Raw genomic sequence first — 23,004 nt, 5'->3', positions numbered from 1 at the left:
TAAGGTGGAAAATGCATAATTCCATTTCATTGTCACTTTTAAAGGGGAGACATTAAGGAAGGCGCATTCGGGTTTGCTCCTGAGAGGTCCGCTGAGGGGTTTCCTATTTTCTGTCCCTGAGAAGCTTACGTATTCGCATCTGCTCTCCGGGACCCCCCACACTTCCCTTACTGGTTCCCAGGTATAATGGCCCACCGAGCACCGACCAATAGGCTCGTCCCAATTCCGCAGCGGGGCGGGACCTCGAGCCTTGGCTTCGGGGACCCGCCCCCCCGTACGTGGCCTGCGTGCGTGACGCCGCGCGGCGCGAGGCGGTTTCTCCAGCGTGTGGCGCCCCCCTGCGGCAGCGAGGGCTCAATGTGACAGCGGGACCTGAGCCCCGGCCATGGAGCCGCAGAAAGAGGCGCGAACACCCGGGGACCCCGTCGCGCGGTCGTCGGGGCCCTCGAGGTCTCAGACGCCTAAAGACGAGGAGCGGCGGGACGGCGACACAGCGCCGGCGGAGGCTTCCCTGGGCGCGGAGGCGGACGGTGCCTTGGCTGACAGCGCCTTTGCGGACGCGCTGTGGGAGCTGCCGGTGGAGCCCGCCGAGCGGAGGCCCGAGTGCAGCCGCTGCAGGTGACCGCGGATCTGGGGGGCGGGGACTAAGGCCGGGGCCGCCTTCGGACGAGGCTGCAGCGCCCCCTACCGGAAAGGCGGCGGCTCCGGCTCCGCCCAGGGGATAGCTGCCTCTGGAGGGTCGTGGACCTTGGGTTGGCTGGTGACCTTGGGATCACTCACTCTGTGGAAATTGCTGTCACAGCCCTTTAGTAAGGTGCCGTTGATCCAGGTTCATGGGTATTTAGCCTGACTCCCTGAGAGACCCCGAGCGTGTCGCGGGATGAGGAATCTTGAGTCTGAAAGGGGAAGCCAGGTTTAATGACAATAATACTTAAAGTAACAAATACTGTTATGCCCAAGTGACGTAGTCATCGTACAGTTTAAAAAAAAAAAAAGTAAAAGTAATTAGAGAACAGAGATAACCAGTATTATTTCTGTTACAATTGCCTTTTGAATTCTGACTTCGTTTCGATTTATTGAGCACCTACATTGTGCCAGACATCTGTACGGTGCTGGGAAAACAGGCATGGATCAAACACATGGTCTCTGCCCTCACTGGGGCACTTAGAGTTTGGTGAAGAGACAGTCAGTTAAATAGGCAACCCCAGCTAACACTGAATGCTCGCAGTATGCCCAGTTGTTGCAGTGTCTTTCAGGATGACCTCATGGTGCTGGGGTATTTCAGCATGCGGAGGATTGCTTTCCCTGCCTGTTTGCATCTCATACTGTCTAGATAAACGGTTCTTTTTACCTTGTGGGTGTTCAGGAGTTACTGAATATCTCCATCTATCACCCATCTTTCTGTTGCCTTCCACAGTTTTAACCCTTAGATAGTGCCTCTGCTTCCTCATCTGGGCATAGCTGTGCAGTTTGTCATCCCATCCTACGCTCCCAGTAACCTCCCTGCAATGAAACCCAGTGGATCCTTTTCTGTTCACTTTTCACTAGACCTCTTGGCAGCATTCTGCATTTGAATACTGACTTTTTTTTTTTTTTAAGATTTTATTTATTTATTTGACAGAGATCACAAGTAGGCAGAGAGGCAGGCAGAGAGAGAAGGGTAGGCAGGCTCCCTGCTGAGCAGAGAGCCCGATGCAGGGCTGGATCCCAGGACCCTGGGATCATGACCTGAGCCAAAGGCAGAGGTTTAAACAACCCCAGCTCCCCCCCCACACACACCTTTTTTTTTTTTTTTTTTTTTTTTAGAAGGTTTTACTTATTTGACCAAGAGAGTAAGAGAACACAAGCAGGGGAGGGAATACTAAGTTCTTGGAACACTGTGTATCTCTGGCTTCCTGGTGGTTTATCTGACTTGTCTGTCCTAGTCTTTGCCTGTTCTACTCAAAACTCTGAACGTTTGGGCTTCCTCAGTTCTCGATTCTAGATTCTCTACTCTTAGAACCCCACACATTTTCGACAGACGATCTTACCAGTTTTCATGGGCAAATTATCATCTCTACCCCAATACTTCTAGCCCAGCCCTTTGTCCCGAGCCCCAGACCTGTGCATTCATTTAACCAGTGTTTATTGAATGCTTTGCAAATTCTTGGTAATACAGTGGAGTGTGCGCCTGCCTGGGATATTCAGTCTGTTACTGGCTGCAGATTATAAACCAGCAACCAAATATGTAATTACAGAATGGAAAACAAACAACAAACCAGCAGTGAAGCAAAGGAATGGGATGTTGTGACAGAAAATCACAGGATGGTGTCAGGAAATATTTCTGAGGTGGTAGCATTTATACTGAGATTTGAAAGACGAGAAGGATCCAGAAGAAAGGCATTCTGTGAAGGAAAAGGTCGACAGCCTGGTTTCATGTGTTTACCACTTGACTACTTGGAGTATCCTTCCTTGGACGTTTTGATCTTTTCCCAGGATTGGATTGTAAGATCTCAAAGGAAGGGATCTTGAGTGTAAGAATCTTTTTTATATCTCCCAAATTTCCTATTGAAAGTAGACACTCCGTTTAGACTTTTGAGGAGGATCAGTAATTTGTGTCTGTAAGGGACTACATATATGAACAGAAGGGGTGTGTGAGTACATTTTATTTAAACACACTCCCTAGAGGTGTTAGGAGGTAACACTTAACAATGCTGCAAAGAGGTCTCAATAAGGTACTGATAAATCCAAGGCTGAATTATCATGCTAGCTTTGTCATGTAGTTTCTAGTTGATTCAGACCTGCTAATTATAAATGCTGTATACAGTTGGTTTTTTTTTTTTTTTTAAAGAAAATGAGTCTACTACATTTAGCAACGATTTGTAGTTTTCTGATCTGTTCCCCCCTCCACTTAATAGACTTTATTTTTTAGAGAAGTCTTAGATTCATGGAAAAATTGAGTGGAAGGAGAGGAGACCTCCTCTGTATCCTCTGCCCCCACTTGCTTCCCCCCCCTTACCAGCATCCCCTGCCAGAGTAGTACACTGCTAAATTAGATGAACATCATCGTAATTCGGTGTCCACAGTTTTACATTACGGGTTTACTCTTGGTGTTGTATATATTTTGCTTTTGGATTACTTTATAATAATATATATCTCCACTATTATAGTATATCATGGATTATTTTCACTGCCATAAAAATTCTCTTTGCTCTTTTTATCCCTCTTTACACACTAAGCTGCTTTCTAAAAATAAAAATGACTTGGATTTTAGCTTGTTTTCAATTATATTTAGTTAATATTTTAGGATTACGATTCATTCCAGTGTTTCTGCACTTTGCATTTTCTTATTTATTTATTTGAAAGACAGAGATCACAAGTGGGCAGAGAGGCAGGCGGGTGAGGAGGGGGAGCAGGATCCCCACCGAGCAGACAACCCAATGTGGGGCTCGATCCCAGGACCCTAGGATCATCACCTGAGCTGAAGGCAGAAGCTTTAACCCACTGAGCCACCCAGGCACCCCTGAACTTTGCATTTTCTAGTGAAATTTTGTACTTTTAAAGCTGTTCTCACCCTTGGCATAGTATGCATTTTATTTATTCTAATAGGTTATATTACAGTTCTAGAAATATGGAGAGTATTTAGGTGTTATTAGTAATATATAAGCTAGTTGATGCATCTTTATATTCTATTTCATTAAGCTTTTGGAGTTTTACTAGTTCCTTGGGTGAATATCTACATTTAGGCTTGTAATAGTTATATGTTAAAATTTTTTTTAAAGATTTTTATTTATTTATTTGACAGAGATCACAGGTAGGCAGACAGGCAGGAAGAGAGAGAGCAGAGGAAGCAGGCTCCCTGCTGAGAAGAGAGCCCGGTGCGGGGCTCAATCTCAGGACCCTGAGATCATGACCTGAGCCTAAGGCAGAGGCTCAACCCACTGAGCCACCCAGGCGCCCTAATAGTTATTAAAACAAAAATGCATTCATTGAGTTGAGTGATCAGCAAGTTATAATTATTTAGCCATTTACTTAAAACCATATTCATTTCTCTAAACATACTACTATAATTGTCATAGCCTAGTGAGTTCCAAAAACTGGTTTTATTTAGGCAGTACAAACTCAGGTTCACTTCAGAACAGACTCTTACTAGTTGGAAATACAATCTTTCATAAACATGAATAGGATATTTTTTAAAAGATCCCAAACTGATTTGTTATTATAACTGGATACTGTCTCATTAGCAGTGTGTTCTGTTGAGAGAACAGGATGTACAGAGGCACAGGGTAGAGAGAGGAGTGTCTTTGGAGGATGTGGTGGAAAAGAGGGAGAGGAGAGAGCTGTAGAGATTAATATTGGTTGTACTGAGAAGGGCCAGGTAAGTTATATTAGGGAGGTTAAGAGGAATTCAGTTTAATGTACTTGGATCCAACACACCAATCACTGGAATATTTTTTTATTTGGGTGGTTGTCATAAGTGTGACTTCACTAGGTAACTTTTAGCTGTAATAATTTATATTCTCTTTTATTAAAAATTGCAGATGATTGGTGATACAATGTTAAAAGTCTTGACTGGGAAGAATTGGAACCTCATTCTAGTAAAGATGCTAGGATCTTAATTAAACTCTCATATCTTCTAGAGATGCTGCCATGAGCCTGAGGGTAAGAGTTAGAAACCACTGAGAAATCACTGGTCCTTAGAATAATGGAATAATGTCAAAACATGCAGTATTTTTTAATTGGGGGAGGGAAACAGCAGCAGGGGCATGTACACAGACTGACACAGATAAGCTCTGAGATAGAATTTTTCTCTCTTCAATGCTTTCTTCCCCCAAAGTACAAAATTGTAAGGATTATAAACCACACCAGTATATATAGCACACATTTATTAAGCACTGACCATGTGCAGGTTACCAACAGGCCTAGGTATTTTGCAAGATTGTATTTATTTCTCCGAACAACAATTCTAGAGTTATAGTGTTAGATTTATTTTATTTTTTATTTAAAAATATTTTTTAAAGTTTTTTATTTATTTACCTAATCTCTGCACTTCATGTGAGACTTGAACTCATGACCCTGAGATCAAGAGTCACACACTCCTCTGACTGAGCCAGCCAGGTGCTCCTATAATGTTAGGTATTAAACGATGAGGCGATGCAACACCCAAAAAACAAATTATTATATTAAAATGGGCAGAGGACCTAAATAGATATTTTTCACACAAGACATAGAAATGGCCAACACACACATGAAAAGATGATCAAATCACTCATCATCAGGGAAATACAAATAAAAAACCACAATAAGATATCACTTTACAGCCTTCAGAAGGGCTAGAATCAAAAAATCAAGAAATAGCAAGTAGGGTGAGGATATGGAGAAAAGGAACACTTGTGCATGCTGGTAGGCATGTAAATTGATGTAGGTGCTGTGGAAAACAGTATGGAAGTGCCTCAAAAAATTAAAAATAGAAATACCATGTGATCCAGTAATTCCACTACTGAATTTTTACCCAAAGGAAATGAAAACACTAATCTGAAAATATATAAGCACCGCTGTGTCTGTTGCAACATTATTTCCAATAGCCAAGTTATGGAAACAATCCAAGGGTCTATCTATAGATAAATGGACAGAGGATGTGTTTATATATATATAAAATAGAATATTATTTGACCAAAAAAAGTGTGAGATCTTGCCATTTGCAACTACATGCATGGACCTAGAGGATATAATGTGAAGTGAAATAAATCAGACAAATACCACATGATGTCACTCCTATGTGATATTTAAGAAATAGGTGGACAAAGAGACAAACCAAAAAACATACTCTTGGTTACAGAGAACAAACTGGCAGTTGCGGGGGGTGGGGTATGGGTGAAATAGGTGAAGGGGATTAAGAAGTACAAACTTCCAGTTCTAAAATGAATAAGTCGGGCGCCTGGGTGGCTCAGTGGGTTAAAGCCGCTGCCTTAGGCTCAGGTCATGGTCTCAGGGTCCTGGGATCGAGTCCCACTTCGGGCTCTCTGCTCAGCAGGGAGCCTGCTTCTCTCTCTCTCTCTCTCTCTCTGCCTGCCTCTCCATCTACTTGTGATCTCTCTCTGTCAAATAAATAAATAAAATCTTAAAAAAAATAAATAAAAAGAATAAGTCATAGGGTTGAAAAGTACAGCATAGAAAATACAGTCAATAATATTATGACAATGTTCCATGGTGACAGGTGGTGATTACACTTCATGGTAGTGAGCAGAGAGTCATGTATAAGAATTGCTGGATCATGTTGCACACCTGAAACCAGTATAACACTGTATGTTAATTATTCTTCATTAAAACAAGAAAATAAAAGATGAGGAGGTAGAGGTAGCAAGTAAGTAGCCGAGTTTCTCCAGCTCCAGTCCACCTGGCTCCTGAGCTCAGCAGGCACTTGACCTGGCTCTGTGTTTGCTGAAGAAGCCTTATGATTTTTTTTTTAAAGATTTTATTTATTTATTTGACAGAGAGAAATCACAAGTAGATGGAGAGGCAGGCAGAGAGAGAGAGGAAGGGAAGCAGGCTCCCTGCCGAGCAGAGAGCCCGATGCGGGACTCGATCCCAGGACCCTGAGATCATGACCTGAGCTGAAGGCAGCAGGCTAACCCACTGAGCCACCCAGGCGTCCCAAGAAGCCTTATGATTTTGATGGCAGAGTAGATGTAGTCACCAGTGGAAGTGGGGTCATCCCGGCTGCAAAAGGAGCTCCAATTTTCCTACTTTTAATTAATTAATTAATTAATTAATTTTTAAAGTAGGCTCCACATGCAGCGTGGGACTTGAACTTCGCAACCCTGAGATCGGGAGTCCCATGCCGTACTGACCGAGTTAGCCAGGTGTCCTGATTTCCATATTTTTAAAGCTGAACTATGTTTACTTCACGCTTAGTAACAAGATGCCCAAGCTTTAGTATTCTCTAGCTCCTTTTCTTTTAAAAAAAAAAAAAAAAGAGAGAGAGAGAGAGAGATGTAATTTACATATAACATTGTGTAAGTTTAAGCTATACAATGTGTGGATTTAATACATTTAGAAAATGTACTACAATTAACACTGGCAGCTTGGAATGCGTAATTATTCTATCTTTTTTTCTTGTGAGAAGATTTAAGATCTAGTCTCTTAGAAAATTTGAAGTGTTCTAGGTTTCTATCTTTTAACAACATCTAGCTCCTTTGTTCCGTGGCTTAACCTTTCTTTATTCTTTAGGTTTGCATATTCTGGAGAAACAACTGGTGGGGATAAAATCAGGAGAGAGGGAAGGTGGGAAACTACAGGTGTTTAAGAAGAATGCAAGAGCCACACATCGGCAGCCAACAGATGTTTGTTTTGAAGTATTATTTTGTGTTTTTAAATTAGTTCTAACAGGTAAAAGTCCAGATGTTTTATTTTAAAAAAATGCAGATTTCTGGCTTTTGTCAGGATAGGAAGACCTAGCAGGTCAGGGACCACCTTTTGGAGCAGTAGCTGGTTGAGCTGAGCACTGATCATGACGTTGGGTTGGGTGTGATCTGTTCAGGGCACCACAGCTCCTAGCTGTGACCTCCACTGCTTTTTCATTCTAGGTCTCATGTACAGCATTATGGCTGGTCTGCTTAAACAGCAGGGTAAATCAGCCTACAAGTATGGTAGGTACAAGTGAAAAATGGTGATTCCCAAGGCAGTTAGTTTAGAATATATTAAGGGCGCCTGCGTGGCTCTGTTGGTTAACAAACTTCCTTTGGCTCAGGTCATGATCTTGGGGTCCCAGGACCAAGTCCCACATTGGGCTCCCTGCTCAGTGAGGAGTCTATTTCTCCCTCTGACCTCTCCCATCTCATGCTCTCTCTCTAATAAATAAAATCTTTTAAAAAAAAGAATATATTAAAAATGTTGAATTGGTATCAACCCTTAGGTTTAGAAAACAGACTACTTTGGTAAATTTAAAATCAACTAGATTCTTCATGATGATTTTTAGAGTAAAAAGGTAGATAATTTGAAAATTTAATTCTTTGTTTGCATCAAAAGTATCATGTTCCCAAGAGAAAAGTATTAAGTTAATTTGTTCTTTCCTGTTGGTATAGAAAATATGTTTATTCTTTGAAGTCATTCATTTGTAATATATGTGGAAAGCTAACTGATTTACAAATTACTGTGCTGGCTAATCTTATGTTCAAAGTTGAACAAAGATGATATATGTCAAGAGGGATTTTTTTTTCTTAATCTTAATTAAGTCTCCAAAGAGGAGTGACCAATTTTAAAAAAGCACATTAGAGCTTTCTAAATGTTTGATTTATTTTCCCCAAGAAAGAAAAATAAGAATTATATCATTACCCTCTGATGGATAGAAGTTTTCTTCAAAGAACATCAAAGCACATTAATTTTTAAAGTACATTTGCCCCAAATTAATAATTCATTGTTCTGTTCATGCTTATATATAGAGAGAAAATATTCAGAAATAGTCTTGTCTAAAATTTGGTATTATTTAAAAAGGGCCCACAGGTTACAAAGTGCTTTTACGTGTGCATTTTTATTTAGTACATGAGAGACAACTTTGTGATTTAAATAGTCATTCCTTTTTATAGACTCTCAAGGTGAGGGGACTAGTATGAGGCAGACTGCATTAGCTTCCATACTTCTGTTACTATACCACATAATAAAGGATTGTATTGAAGTGAACAGTATGACTACCCTTGTTTTCCTGCTACATATAAAAATACTTCCAGGGAGGTGTTTCTTTGTGGATTTCGAATCCATAGATTCTGTTCTTTTCCCTTTTTCTTGGCTATTGTTAGTTATTTTGGGATGAGGGCTTTTTAATTCCTGTCGTTTTTAAGGTTGAGCTTTTATTTCTTGAATCCTTAACCTGGCTAAGGTCAGCTTCTTACTTCTGTAGGGAAGTCCTCATTTTTCAGTCACAAAGACAAATTTGGAGATGTTACTGATAGGAATTTATTTTGTTTTCCCCTGTTGAGTTTTTTTTTTTTTTCCCAATTTATTTATTTTCAGAAAAACAGTATTCATTATTTTTTCACCACACCCAGTGCTCCATGCAAGCTGTGCCCTCTATAATACCCACCACCTGGTACCCCAACCTCCCACCCCCCCGCCACTTCAAACCCCTCAGACTGTTTTTCAGAGTCCATAGTCTCTCATGGTTCACCTCCCCTTCCAATTTACCCAAATTCCCTACTACTCTCTAACGCCCCTTGTCCTCCATGCTATTGGTTATGCTCCACAAATGAGTGAAACCATATGATAATATTGACTCTCTCTGCTTGACTGATTTCACTCAGCATAATCTCTTCCAGTCCCGTCCATGTTGCTACAAAAGTTGGATATTCGTCCTTTCTGATGGAGGCATAATACTCCATAGTGTATATGGACCACATCTTCCTTATCCATTCATCCATTGAAGGGCATCTTGGTTCTTTCCATAGTTTGGCGACTGTGGCCATTGCTGCTATAAACATTGGGGTACAGATGGCCCTTCTTTTCACGACATCTGTATCTTTGGGGTAAATACCCAGGAGTGCAATTGCAGGGTCGTAGGGAAGCTCTATTTTTAATTTCTTGAGGAATCTCCACACTGTTCTCCAAAGAGGCTGCACCAACTTGCATTCCCACCAACAGTGTAAGAGGGTTCCCCTTTCTCCACATCCTCTCCAACACATGTTGGTTCCTGTTTTGTTAATTTTGGCCATTCTAACTGGTGTAAGGTGATATCTCAATGTGGTTTTAATTTGAATCTCCCTGAGGGCTAATGATGATGAGCATTTTTTCATGTGTCTGATAGCCATTTGTATTTCTTGATTGGAAAAGTGTCTGTTCATATCTTCTGCCCATTTTTTTTGTTTGTTTGCTTGTCTTCTGGTTTTCTCTACTGGAAGCCTTATGAGAAGGCTGTGGGGAAAAAGGCAGCAGTGAAGTGAAGTAACAAGTCTTCTAGAGTTACTCAGGGGAGAAAAAATAAAAAGATAGAAAATGAGTCTCAGGACTTTGCAAAGGTTAAGAGGGATTATCCTGTGGAAGGAATTCTGACCTGTTGTCTATGTAGACACGTTACTTGGCAGGCTGCTCTTTCTTTCTTTCCTTTTTAAAAAATACTTGTACTAATATAGACATAATATTTTAAAATTTTAATGGTTTTTAACTGTATAACTCAGAGTCATGACATATATTCACAATGTTGTATAACCATCACTGCTGTCTATCCACCAGACTCTTTCATCATCTTTGGCATTAACTGTGTACCCACTAAATAACCACTTCCCATCTCCCATCCTCTGCAGCCTCTGGTAACTTCTCTTCTAATCTCTATTTTTATGACTTTGCTTATTTCAGATCCTTCATATAACATATAATATTTATCCTTCTGTTTCTAACATTTTACTTAGAATAATGTTTTCAAGTTCCATCCATATTGTAGCCTATCAAAATTTCTTTCCTTTCTATGGCTGAATTGTATGTGTATATCACTTTTGTTTATCCATTATTCATTTTCTTTGCTTCTCTATTACCCACTCTCTTGTTGATCGACACTTGTGAATAGTACTGCTATGAACATTGCTATACCAGTATCTGTTCTAGTTACTGTTTTTAATTTTTGGGGGTATATATTCCTAAGAGTGGAATTTCTGGGTCATATGGTAGTTCTCTGTTTACCATTCTGAGGAATTTCCAAATTGTTTTCTAACTTCTTTTCAACAGAGGTCATTCGATTTCTAACATCTGGGTGTGCTCCTGATATTCCTTTCCTGGAGACCTTCCATGCTCGTATTTCAGGTAGAGAACGGAGTCCCGGCTCCAGTGTGGTTTCCAAAGCCCGGTGTATCTCTTCCTCCACTATACCCATCCCATACCCTCTTCTCCAGCTACCTGGAACTAGTCCCCTTAAAACAGGTGCTTTTTATGTTCTGCTTTATGCCTTTGTTCTGTTATTCCCTTTGTATTAAATGTTCTTCCCTCATGCCTGCTATCTGAGATGCTACCCTGTTTCAGGGTCCAGCTCAAATACCATCTTGCCTGTCTTTAAAGTTTGAATTGTTTGTTCTTTTGACTTAATTCTGTTTCTCCATGGTTCTACTAGCTTCTTGTGGCTTGGCCTTTTCCTGCTCCTTGTGTCTAACCATATATCCTTAATTACTGTAGACATTTTGGACTGGAGAATTAAAAAAAAAATGTTTTGGTTTTTACCTTTTGCTTCTTGGTCATCTCTTTCAGACTCTTAGGTTTATTTGTTTATCACCAAGTGTCTTAATGCTAGTGCTAGGCCTTCTGGGGCTAGGGAAGCTAGGTCGAATTATGTAGTATAACTTTTCAATGGTCATTAAATGCTTATATGGGATCCACAAAAATGGATTGCTTGAAGAGTATGCATTTTGGAATTAGAACTCTGTTTTCTTAACTCTGTTTTCTTAAGAAAGCTACTTAACCTTCCTAAGCCTTGCTTTCTCCACCTCTAAATTAGAACAATACCACGAATCTCTGACAGGTTTTTGAGACTGAATGAAGGTATTTAGCATAGTGCTTGTTAACTTCAACGTGTGCAATTAACTACAAATTCTTCCTCCTTAGCGGGTGCCAGGGTGGTTCTGTTGGATTTCAGCTCAGGTCATAATGTCAGGGTCCTGAGATTGAGCCCTAGGTTGTGCTCTGTGCTCAGCTTGGAGGAGTCTGCTTGAGATTCCCCACTCCTGGCCCACCCACCCCTTACTTACGTGCGTGTGCTCTTGCGCTCTCTCTCAAATTACAAATCTTTTTTAATTTTTTAATTTTTTTTATTTTTTATTTTTTTTTCAAATTACAAATCTTTAAGAAATAATTCTTCCTCTCTACTTTTCCCATTTGTTCTCTTATTTCTTTTTCTTCCTTTCTCCTCATCTCTCTTCTCCTTCCCCCTTTTCCCTATTTCCCTCTTTTCTCTCTTTCTTTTCCTCCTCCATGAAGTAACCATTATTATTTATGAAATTGGTCTCTTTTGCTGTTAGTTAACTTTTTCCAGGTTAGAGTAGTTTTTTTAGATTCAGAGATTAAGGGGAAGTAAATAATTTTACATGTATTGTGCTGTAGGTCATCATTAATAAATTGCCTCATGATGGAGATTTTGTCATCCTGGGGCTTTCAAAAGTATTCATTTTCCAGCTACAGATAAATGTTACATTGATGACAAACACTTTTTGAACTACATCAAAATCAGTTGCTATTCCATAACATCATTATATTCTCTTAAATATTTAAGTATTAAGTATTTAAGTAAATATTTAAGTTAAACCTGATATTTTCTCTTTTATATCAAAGAAAATTCTCTGGGGCGCCTGGGTGGCTCTGCCTTCGGCTCAGGTCATGATCCCAGGGTCCTGGGATCGAGCTCTGCATTGGGCTCCCTGTTTGGTGGGGAGCCTGCTTCTCTCTCTCCCTCTGCTGCTCCCCACTGTTTTCTCTTTTTTTCTGTTTCTCTCTCTCAAATAAATAAATAAAATCTTTAAAAAAAATTCTCAGGTCTCTTGAGAATTTATACAAAATTTTTATTTGTATAAAATTTTGAGGAATACTTCCTTATTGAATCAGCTACATAAAAATCTGTATTTTAAAATATAGTTTTTAGGAATGGAAAGGAGAGGAAAGAATAAACAAAATGAAAATGTTTCCTAGTAAAATGGGCTTTTAAGTCTATGCTATGCTTTATAAAATTTTCTCTAATGAGGATAGCTGGTCCTTGGGACCACTTTAAGTGTTTGATTCCTTGCTTGTCAGGATGGACATTCATGCAATTCTCTTTTCTTTGTTAGTGGATAAGAAACAGGATTCTGGTACACACAGACTTTGAGGCTTACTTTGATAAATCATGTGGATATTCTTTGTTCATTCAGTTATTATTCATTCAATACCCAATTTCCAATAAATGCATAGCTTGGGCCATAGGAAATGATTGAGAGATTGTTTCCTCTAAAATTTCTAGTGAACTGAGTGTGAGAGCAAATTTATCTAACTAATATTTAAGACAGATTATGAAAGTATAAAACAAAAGTTTGCAGAGGAAAGAGTGACTTAATTTGCTACTAAGAAAGATGTTTTGCTATTTTTTTGGTAACAATTTATATTTCTGTAGGACAGGAGAAAGTGGAAAGTAAATAATAGGACAATTGAATATAGATGATTACTTTATGATTACTTTAGATTCTCAGTCTTAGTTGACCTGTCATTTTGCCATTGCAATTTTAGTAGGGGCTTTATATAGCTGATGTATATAGTCATTTCTCTGAGTATAAGGCTTTGTTGTCCTGACGTCTGGCTCCTCTTAAGCCTTCTTTAATTGTAATGAAATTCACTAAAAAAATTTTTGATTATAGTTCCTATCATTGGAACAAGCTACTTTCTTGGCCATTGATTCCTGAATTAGTTTGATTATATACCACAGTTAGTTAAAAAATTTAGGATGAAATTCTAATAGCCAGACATATTTATCCACGTATATTTGTACTTATTATATAATAATGTATGGGGTGCCACATAAAACACACACACAGAAAAAGATTTTAAAAAGAAAGAGGAAATCATGAATTAAACCACGTAAAAATGTTTCGCTTAGGGGCGCCTGGGTGGCTCAGTGGATTAAGCCGCTGCCTTCAGCTCAGGTCATGATCTCAGGGTCTTGGGATCGAGTCCCGCATCGGGCTCTCTGCTCAGTGGGGAGCCTGCTTCCCTCTCTCTCTCTCTGCCTGCCTCTCTATCTACTTGTGATTTCTCTCTGTCAAATAAATAAATAATAAAATCTTTAAAAAAAAAATGTTTCGCTTACTGTGATGAAGTCATGCTACTATTATCCATTAGGTTGAGGCATAAGGCATGTGTTTGGTGAAGTTCATTGTTAATAAGATGTGAATCCACAGTTCAGCTAATCTTTATACTGTTTTTTTAAGTTACTTAGTTGTAAACTAACAAAACAGTAGAACAGATCAATGAAACCAGGAGCTGCTTCTTTGAAAAGAACCCACAATCAAGTGGGAAGTATTTCCAGGTTGTTCCAGTGTGGCTCAGTATTTGGAAATCAAGCAATGTGATACAGCACATCAATAAAAGAAAGGATAAAAATCATATGATCATGTTATTAAATGAGGACAAAGCATGTGACAACGTACAACATCCATTCATGATAAAACCCCTCAACAAAGTAGGTTGAGAAGGAACATAACTAACAAAGGCCTTATATAAAAAACCCACAGCTAACATACTCAGTGGGGAAAGACTGAGAGCTTTTCCCCTGAGGTGAGGAACAGGTCAAGGATGTGCATTTTTACCACTGTTACTCAGCAAGTACTGGACGTCCTAGCTACAACAGTCAGACAGGAGAAAGAAATTAAAGGCATACGCATTTGTGAGGAAGAAGTAAAACTTTCACTCTTTGCAGATGACATGATATTATATGTAGAAAACCCCAAACACTTCACCAAAAACCTCTAGAACTGATAAATGAATTCAGTAAAGTCTAGGATATAAAATCAATGTGCAGAAATGTTGAATTTCTATTACTAATAATAAAGCGGCAGAAAGAGAAATTAAGAAAACAATCCCACTTACAATAGCACCAAAGATAATAAAATGCCTAAGTAAACTTAGGAATAAACTTAACTAAGGGGGGGGGTGAAAGACCTGTACTCTGAAGACTATAAAACATTGATGAAAGAATTTGAAGATAACAACAAAGAAATGGATTCCTTGCTCAAGAATTTGTGGGTGTCACTGTTAACACTTCATGTTAAGAGGAAGGGCTCTTTTTCTATCAGGATATCATGTATCCTAACATATTACCATATGACATATCAGCCCAAGGAGGAAGCGTTATTCCATATAATAAATATTAGTAATGCTTAATTCAAAGTAAAAATGGTAATGACCCATTGGATCGTTTTATTTAATCCACTTTGGAAATCACTGCTGTAGACATTCCCTCTGGGGCACAGGTTTCTGGAAGGTCTCATCTAAAGAGATTCTTTTACAGAGTTACTTTCTCTCTCTCTCTCTTTAAAAAAAATTTTTTTTTATTAACATATAATGTATTATTAGCCCCAGGGGTACAGGTCTGGGAATTGCCAGGGTTACACACTTCACAGCACTCACCATAGCACATCCCCTCCCCAATGTCCATAACCCCACCACCCTCTCCCTGCCCCCCAACCCTCAGTTTGTTTTGTGAGATTGAGTCTCTTATGGTTTGTCTCCCTCCCGATCCCATCTTGTTTCATTTATTTACTTTCTCTCTTCTAACAGTGATTCTCTTTTCTTTCTAAGCTTAGCCTTCCTCTACTCTTAGAAGTTATAAAACAAGGTAGTGATAAAAGCGACCCTGGTGGACATGAGAGTATATTTTTTTATATACTTGAAGTAGTCAGACATGGTAGATGTTACCTTCTTTTATTCCCTTTAGGACGTGAAAATTTATTTAACATTGTATTTATTATATAAAAATCTAATTATAATATATATATTTTAAAATTCTTATTTATTTTTAAATTTCTTTTCAGTATAATTATATTAATAATGAAGAGCTGTTTCTTCTTTCATTGGTTATATTGAATATAGTTTAAGAAATTTGAAAACTGGCTCATTTTGTAGATTAAGTTTTTTAAAGTGACAGTAGAGGGCACTGTGGTATTTAGTTTTTCAAAGCTTATTTTAAAATTAGAAAGTTGGCACTTTTTTGTGTAATGCAGTGTATCTATTCAACTAATCTATTGAAAAGCTACGAAATTCTTTGTTCTTTGCTTTTTCACTCCATTGGGACTATAAAAATTTTGTTGAGTACTAGGAAATTTGAGGTACACTATTTTTCTGGGTTCTACATTTGCCTTTGTATAGTGGATGAAAGAAATCTTTTAAAAATAGTAATTCTTGTAAACCTACTCACTAATTTTTAAAGTTTGGCTGTGTGAGATTTTCTTGATTAAAATCAGTACTATGAGAAAAATAGCTTTCAGTGAATATAAGAATTTAATTAAACTTCTGGAAGATGTTTTTTGTAAGTCCTAGCATCTCTACTTCTATCATATATAATTTTATTTGCCTACAGCCTGTCAGAGATAGCATGCCCAGAGTGACAGATTACCCTCGTATTACAGCATTCACCGAGGAAGCCAGTAAGTCTTAGTCTGACAGAAAGCCTGCATATTTATTCCTACATCCTTAACAAGAAAAGAAGAAAAAGGTTATTTGATTACATTTTCTCAGGGAAATTATTTGAAAATTCCATTTATATTTTAAGAATGTAATTAACCTTAATTGGGTTGCATAGATTTTATTTATTTATTTTTTTTGGGGCGGTGTATAGATTTCAAAGAAGATAAATCCCAATGATGGAAAACAGTATTTATAATACATTTGCAATGCATTGTAAATTTTTCTCTTTTCTACTCTTACAAAGCATTGCAAAGATAGAAGGGAGAAAAATCTCAACTCCTACTTAGGTCGTTCTATTATAAATTAGCTGAAAACTACTAGGCTTCAATGATTATATTTTTATAACCTTTGCCTCCAAATCAGGAGTTACTCCCCAGAACCTACATGAAAACCTGTGATGTGCTCAAGATCACATAGCAAGATAATGAATGACCTTGTCAGTGACATGTCTTAATTGTTATTCCCTACACCTGTACCCAACTGACCAGTTGATAGTTCTTCAGATATTAATATTTGTTCTTCAGAGCTACATAAATTCTAGAAGTAGCTTGGCTTTCATTTTATTTTTTTTTAAGATTTTACCTAAAGTAATCTCTCTACCCAATGTGGGCCTCAAACTCATAACCCAGAGATAAAGAGTTGCATGCTTTATTGACTGAGTCAGCCAGGTGCCCCTTGATTTTTTCTTTCTCTCTTTTATTTATTTATTTTTTTAAGACTTCATTTATCTTTTTATTTGGGGGAGAGAGCGAGAGAGAGTGAGAGAGAGCACTGGAGTGGTAGGGACGGGCAGAGGGAGAGGGAGAAGCAGACTCCCTGCTCAGCACTGGGGACATCTGGGGCTCATCCCAGATGAGTTCATCCCAGAACCCTGAGATCATGACCTGAGCTAAAGGCAGACACTTAACCAGCTGAGCCAACTAGGATCCCCAGGCACCCCATGATTTTTATTTCAAAATGACTGTTTACTATTATAAATAATCAGTTTTGATGTGTAGTTAATTTGGTTTCTATTTTCCTATCAACTGTAATAGTTCATGGGAAGCAAGGAACTTCTAAATTCTTTCTGGCACAGACAGAACAAATAAGCTCCATGAGGGCAGGAATTTTTGTCTGTTTCATTGTCCCAAGTGCCTAATGTCTGGCACATAGTTAGTGTACAGTAAACATTTGAATAAAAATTTGTTGAATTTATAAATTATTTAATCCATTATCAATTAAAATATTTAAAGCTTCTGGAATTAAGTTTGGTTGTAGGGAGACTTTGTTGTTCTTTGGAAAGGGTTTTAGAAGGAGGAGAACAGGTACTCTGCTACCTACCTAGTAGTTTGGTAAAGATGATTTAACACTTGGACAGCGAGGCACCAGTGTAGTGTTGGAGACCATGGCGGAAGAGGAGATTATGAGCCAAATGGCTGTTAAAGTAACAAATAAGCACACATTTATATTGTAAAGTAACTCACTAAACATAAAGTTGATCAATTGGAATGCGAAGTGTTTTAAAGAACTATACTTTTATTAGTTTGAACTAATTGAAATTAGAATTAGGTTAATAAAGGGGACATGCTTTAAAATAAATAGGTAACGATGTTTTATGAGCCTGTCAAAGTAGAAGCCAAAACAATTAGTTTTAGCTTAAATCATAGTTATGGTGTGTACACATAAAATGCTCTTTTCTTTTTTTTAAGTAACTATTTTCTTCAGTAAATATTGTTGCTGCTTATGTACTACCGCTTACCGGAATGATCACAAATTACAGCAAAGGGAGATGTGAGATTCTGAATTTCATTTATAATATAAACTAGTCATTCAAGTACTAGAGAAGAAATGAAGGAGAGATCAATATTTGATATGTTAAAAAGTGAAGGTATAGGATAAGAAATTGTGTGGGAGGAGGAAGGCATCCCCGAGGTGGAGGCAAGAGGGAATGCAAAGTTTCCTTCATGTATTCAGCAGTCTTTACTGATAGCTTACTGTGCTGGGTACTGCTGTGAAAATTGAAAAGGCCAAGTCTTTGCCCTCCTGCAGCTTCCATTGTAGGAAAGGAAGGCCGCCTTCAGATAACATAATGCCGATAGTACCAGAACACCTCTCTTTTACTGATTAGGTTGAACATTCTTTTTCTACTGCATTTTTACATTTTTAAAAATAACAGCTGTATTAAGATATGATTCACATACCATGACATTCATTCTTTTGAGTCAGAGGTTTTTTGTTACATTAGCTGAGTCGTGCAGACATCACCAGTATCACAAAGGTTTTAGCAGGGTTCTCTTTGAAGGTCTGTTTTCCAGATCTTTCTCTCAAGCTGACATCTTCTTTTGGTATCACATCCTGCTTGTTAGGCTCCACTAATTACCAGCGGATTGTCCTATTCTTTCTTTCTTTCTTTTTTTTTTTTTTTAAAGATTTTATTTATTTATTTGATAGAGATCACAAGTAGGCAGAGAGGCAGGCAGAGAGAGAGAGGGGGAAGCAGGCTCCCTGCTGAGCAGAGAGCCTGACACAGGGCTCCATCCCAGGACCCTGAGATCACGACCTGAGCCAAAGGCAGAGGCTCAACCCACTGAGCCGCCCAGGTGCCCCTGTCCTATTATTTCTATACAGTACCCTAGGCTATACATTTCTCAACAATCTGATCCAATTACATTCAGGCAGGGATGGTTTTTGAGGTCACTCTTTGAGGTTTGCTCTGACGGTGGCTGTTCTCTTAGCTCTTTTCCTTGGTTCTTTCTGCTGATCTAGCTGGTTTATCATATAGCTTGCTGGTCTTCATTATCGGAGGAGTTATTATTGGGGTGCCTGGGCAGCTCAGTCGGTTAGGTGTCTGCCTTCAGTCAGGTCATGATCCCAGGGATCGAGCCCTGGGATAAGCCCCACATTGGGCTCCCTTCTCAGTGGGAAGCATGCTTCTCCCTCTCGCTCTGCCAGCTACTCCTCCTGTTTGTGCTCTCTTTCTCTCTTTCTCCCTCTCTCTGTTGCAAATAAATAAATAAAATCTTTTTTAAAAGGGGGCAGAGTTATCTTTGAGAGCACCCTTAAACTTGAACTTGCTCATGCTCTGTTTCAAATGAATTGGGTTCCTTTGGGAAGAGCTTCAGAGCTCTCTTTTCTTAGAGTCTGCCTCCCTTGGGCAAACTCTCCTAGCTACTGTTCTGGGCACAGAGCTGAGCACTAGCTTCTGGCATGCTGCTTCTGGTGTAGAACTTCTGTCCCATGAACAATCTAGGTTGACCACTCTTGGATCTCCAGTGTCCCAGCCAGCCTCCTGCATGGTGGTTAAACTTCTGTTTTATAGCTGGAGGCGGTGTGGAGGAAGGCCACTGCTGTTCTCTGGGCCACCCTCACCAGGAAGATAGCCTCCTCTGCTTGGAGTTGGAGGGGATGAGAAATGCTGGTGGCCTGCCTTTTTTGTGACATATGGTCTAAGCCTTATTAAGAGCTGAGAGGGAGCTCTGTCCTCTTGGCCACACCCACCTGGAGGGGAGTTTGTCGACTTGAGCCCGGGCAAGGTAGGAAATTGGTTATGGCTCTGATGCCGACAAACTGTACCAATACCAAGTTTTAGTAGATTTTCTTGAATAATATTTCTTCCTTCGAATATGCCCCTAGGACAGTTTCCAGAGACTTTCAGTGATTTTTTTTGTTTGTTTTAAACTTTTAATTTTCATTCTAGTTAACTAACATTGAGTATTATATTAGTTTCAGGTGTCTGATACAGTGATTCAAGAATTCCATACATCACCTGGTCTTGTCATGCTTATCATAAGTGTCGTCCTTCATCCCCATCACCTGTTTCCCCCATTCCCCCTACTCCACTCCCCTCTGGCAACCATTTGTCCTCTGTAGTTAAGTCTGTTTCTTGGTTTGCCTCTCTCTCTCTTTTTCCCGCCTTTATTTTGTTTCTTAAATTCCACATAATAGTGAAATCATGTGGTATTTTTCTTTCTCTGACTGACCTGTTTTCTTTAGCATTATACTCTCTAGCTCCATCCATGTTGTTGCAAATGGCAAGATTTCATTCTTTTTACTGCTGAGTAATATTCCGTTGTATATTCATACCACCTCTTCTTTTTTTTTTTTTTAAAGTTTCTTTTTCTTTTTTTTTTTTAATATTTATTTATTTATTTTGACAGAGAGAGAGATCACAAGTAGACAGAGAGGCAGGCAGAGAGAGAGGGAAGCAGGCTCCCTGCTGAGCAGAGAGCCCGATGTGGGACTTGATCCCAGGACCCTGAGATCATGACCTGAGCCGAAGGCAGCGGCCCAACCCACTGAGCCACCCAGGCGCCCCATACCACCTCTTCTTTATGCACTTACCAGTTCACAGACACTTGGGCTGCTTTCATAATTTGGCTATTGTAAATGATGCTGCTACAAACATGCGGGTGCATGTATCCCTACGAAGTAGGTTTTTTTGTATTCCTTGGATAAATACCTAGTAGTGCGATTGGTGGGTCATAGGGTGCTTCTATTTTTCAGTGATTGTTTTTTAAAATGCTTTTGTCAGCTTTGCTTATTTCGCTGGACTTTGGGTCTGTGAAACACTTTCCCTTCATCCTAGAAGTGGAACTCTCCAAACTACTTAATTCTAAATCTTCTAAAGTTCAGAGATGTGTTCCCAGGAAGGAAACTATGATTGTGGGTAACTGCAATTTATTATTTTTTTCTTTTTTGAGTGACAGTTTGGGTCAGACATGAAAACCAGAGCTACCAAAATCTGAGCAGTTCTTTGCACTATCTCAAGTATCATACTGAGGACTTTCATACTCACTATATAGGTGATGAACTAAAGATGTTATTTTCAGGGTTTATTTTACCTAGTGGTTTTCTGCCTGCAGAAATCTGCAGTGTCTACACGGCTTGTTTACTTGACTGGATTTTGCAGTTCTTTGACTTTTCTGATATGTGGATGTTTCCTTCATGGGATAATTGATATTTTTTTGCATTCTTTCATAGCCTGTCATACAACTTACAGACATTTAAGGTAATATCCATTCTTAATATATATATTTTAAAGTTTATTTACGTAATCTTTACACTCAACATGAGGCTTGAACTCATGACTCTGAGATCAAGAGCTGCATGCTTTACTGACTGAGCCAGCCAGGCGCCCTGGTGATACTCATTTTAATTCTGAAATTTTAAATTGGCTTCATCTGTTATTAAATTACATTTTATAATAAAAGTTTACTGACATCTGATTGTGCATTTCAGTCATATGGGGTTTCAAATACAAAATCCGAATCTTTGTACTTTGTCTTCTTCATCTTTCTACTCAGTGAGTTATCTTTTTTTTCTAATTGCAGCCCTTCATCTCTTTGTCAGTATACATAGTTCCATCAACCACTCTTTGCTCCTCTCTGTATTTACTTGTGTTTACTCTTCTTATGACCCCTGAAAGATGCTCTTCATCTCTCTTAATCTGCTTGCATTCTGAATGGGAATCCATTGTACGGCAGAGTAATCATACTGAATCATTTCAGACGTCAATGGGAAGGGAGCACGTTGGTTTTCCTTGGGGTAACCATCTATTCTAGGTTCAGTGGTGGAAAGGGGAGATGGGATCATCTTGTATGGTATATTTCTATTCTAAGATATCATTTAGATAATTTCTTTAGCAGGAACATAGGTTTGACAGTTTCTTACAGAATGAGGTGGTAGATACAGTTGAACCAATTTACTCCCACTCTGTGGTTTATTAATGTAATAATTTCTTACCTTGGGGAATAACTCTACATAAGCTAAACTGAGAAAGGAATTGATAGCAGTCAGTTTTGTAGTAGTAACAGTATGCTATTGGGAATATCCTTTAATACAACATTTATTTGTGTGCTGTTGTAATGGCATGTAATGTCTGCCTGTAATAGTGATCTGTCATCAAAATTTACCCCCATGATATCTGGCTGCTTGATGAATTTCATATTACAAACATATCAAATATGGGATTCAATGGTAGAAGATTCATGTATATTTCTGTAATATATTTGGAAGGACACACAAGGAACTGGTCATTGGTTGCCCCTAGGGAAGAGAGTCCCCTCGTTTGGAGGACTGAGATGGAAATACATACTTTATTCCATTTGAATTTTGTAATGTCATTAAGTGTTACTGAAACAATAGTAAAGCACTAAGAAGTAAGTAAAACAAAAACAAAATGAACAGTAACAATAGGGAAAATAAATGGATAAGACATTCTGTAGATATAATTTCTGCTAAATATAATCTGGTGGCCCATTAGGGTTTCTTTTTATGATGGTAAGCTCTTTGTGTTGATTAATTGGCAAGTTTGATTAGAACTCTCTTCTAGGTGGTAATTATATTCTTGTATTTTATCATCATTTTATTCCTTCTGATACCAGATGATTTAGAAGAGTTGCTAGGTTTCTCTTTGATATCGGATCTATTCTTGATTTGGAATGCCAGGTAGTAGAAGTGTTGCTTCAAGAATAAAAAGACCATGATAAGTATTCTTCACTTATGATAACTAAGACAGGACTTTTTGAGGTACTTTGATTTATATAGATGGTGCAGAATTTACTTGAATCTTTTTCCAAATTCTCATTTCTAAAGTCTAATTGATTAAATTCATTCTTGGTGTTTTATTTAAAAGAATGCAGCTTTAGCAAATCTCTGTACATAAAGAAGAGGATTATGTTCAAGTTTTAGGTTATTGTTTTATCACTGTATTTTAAACATTTACAGGTTTTCTTTTTCTTTTTCCTGACCTGTAGCCGGCCTCAGAAAGTATGTTTGTGTCCATTTCTACCGTTGCATCCTCTGCACATCTCTACTCATTTATACATAATTCAGCATCCAGCAGAGGTAAGATTTATAAAATACATAATT

At 38.6% G+C, this 23,004-nt stretch overlaps 1 protein-coding gene across 1 annotated transcript in view; it reads left to right on the top strand.

The window, feature by feature from the left end:
• Positions 1 to 358: 358 nt before the first annotated feature.
• The window catches only part of DTWD2 (DTW domain containing 2), a 125,967-nt gene continuing 103,321 nt past the window's right edge, over positions 359 to 23,004 (top strand). The window contains exons 1-2 of the mRNA XM_044263359.1: positions 359 to 618; positions 22,890 to 22,980. Of these exons, the coding sequence (XP_044119294.1) occupies positions 386 to 618; positions 22,890 to 22,980 (324 nt within the window). The 5' untranslated portion in view covers positions 359 to 385. The remainder of the gene's footprint in view (positions 619 to 22,889; positions 22,981 to 23,004) is intronic.

Source organism: Neovison vison, chromosome 1 (assembly GCF_020171115.1).
Source record: "Neovison vison isolate M4711 chromosome 1, ASM_NN_V1, whole genome shotgun sequence".
In the NCBI taxonomy this organism is placed as follows: Eukaryota; Metazoa; Chordata; class Mammalia; order Carnivora; family Mustelidae; genus Neogale; species Neogale vison.
Note: the sequence above shows the minus strand (reverse complement) of the source record. Positions and strands in the feature narration are given on the sequence as shown.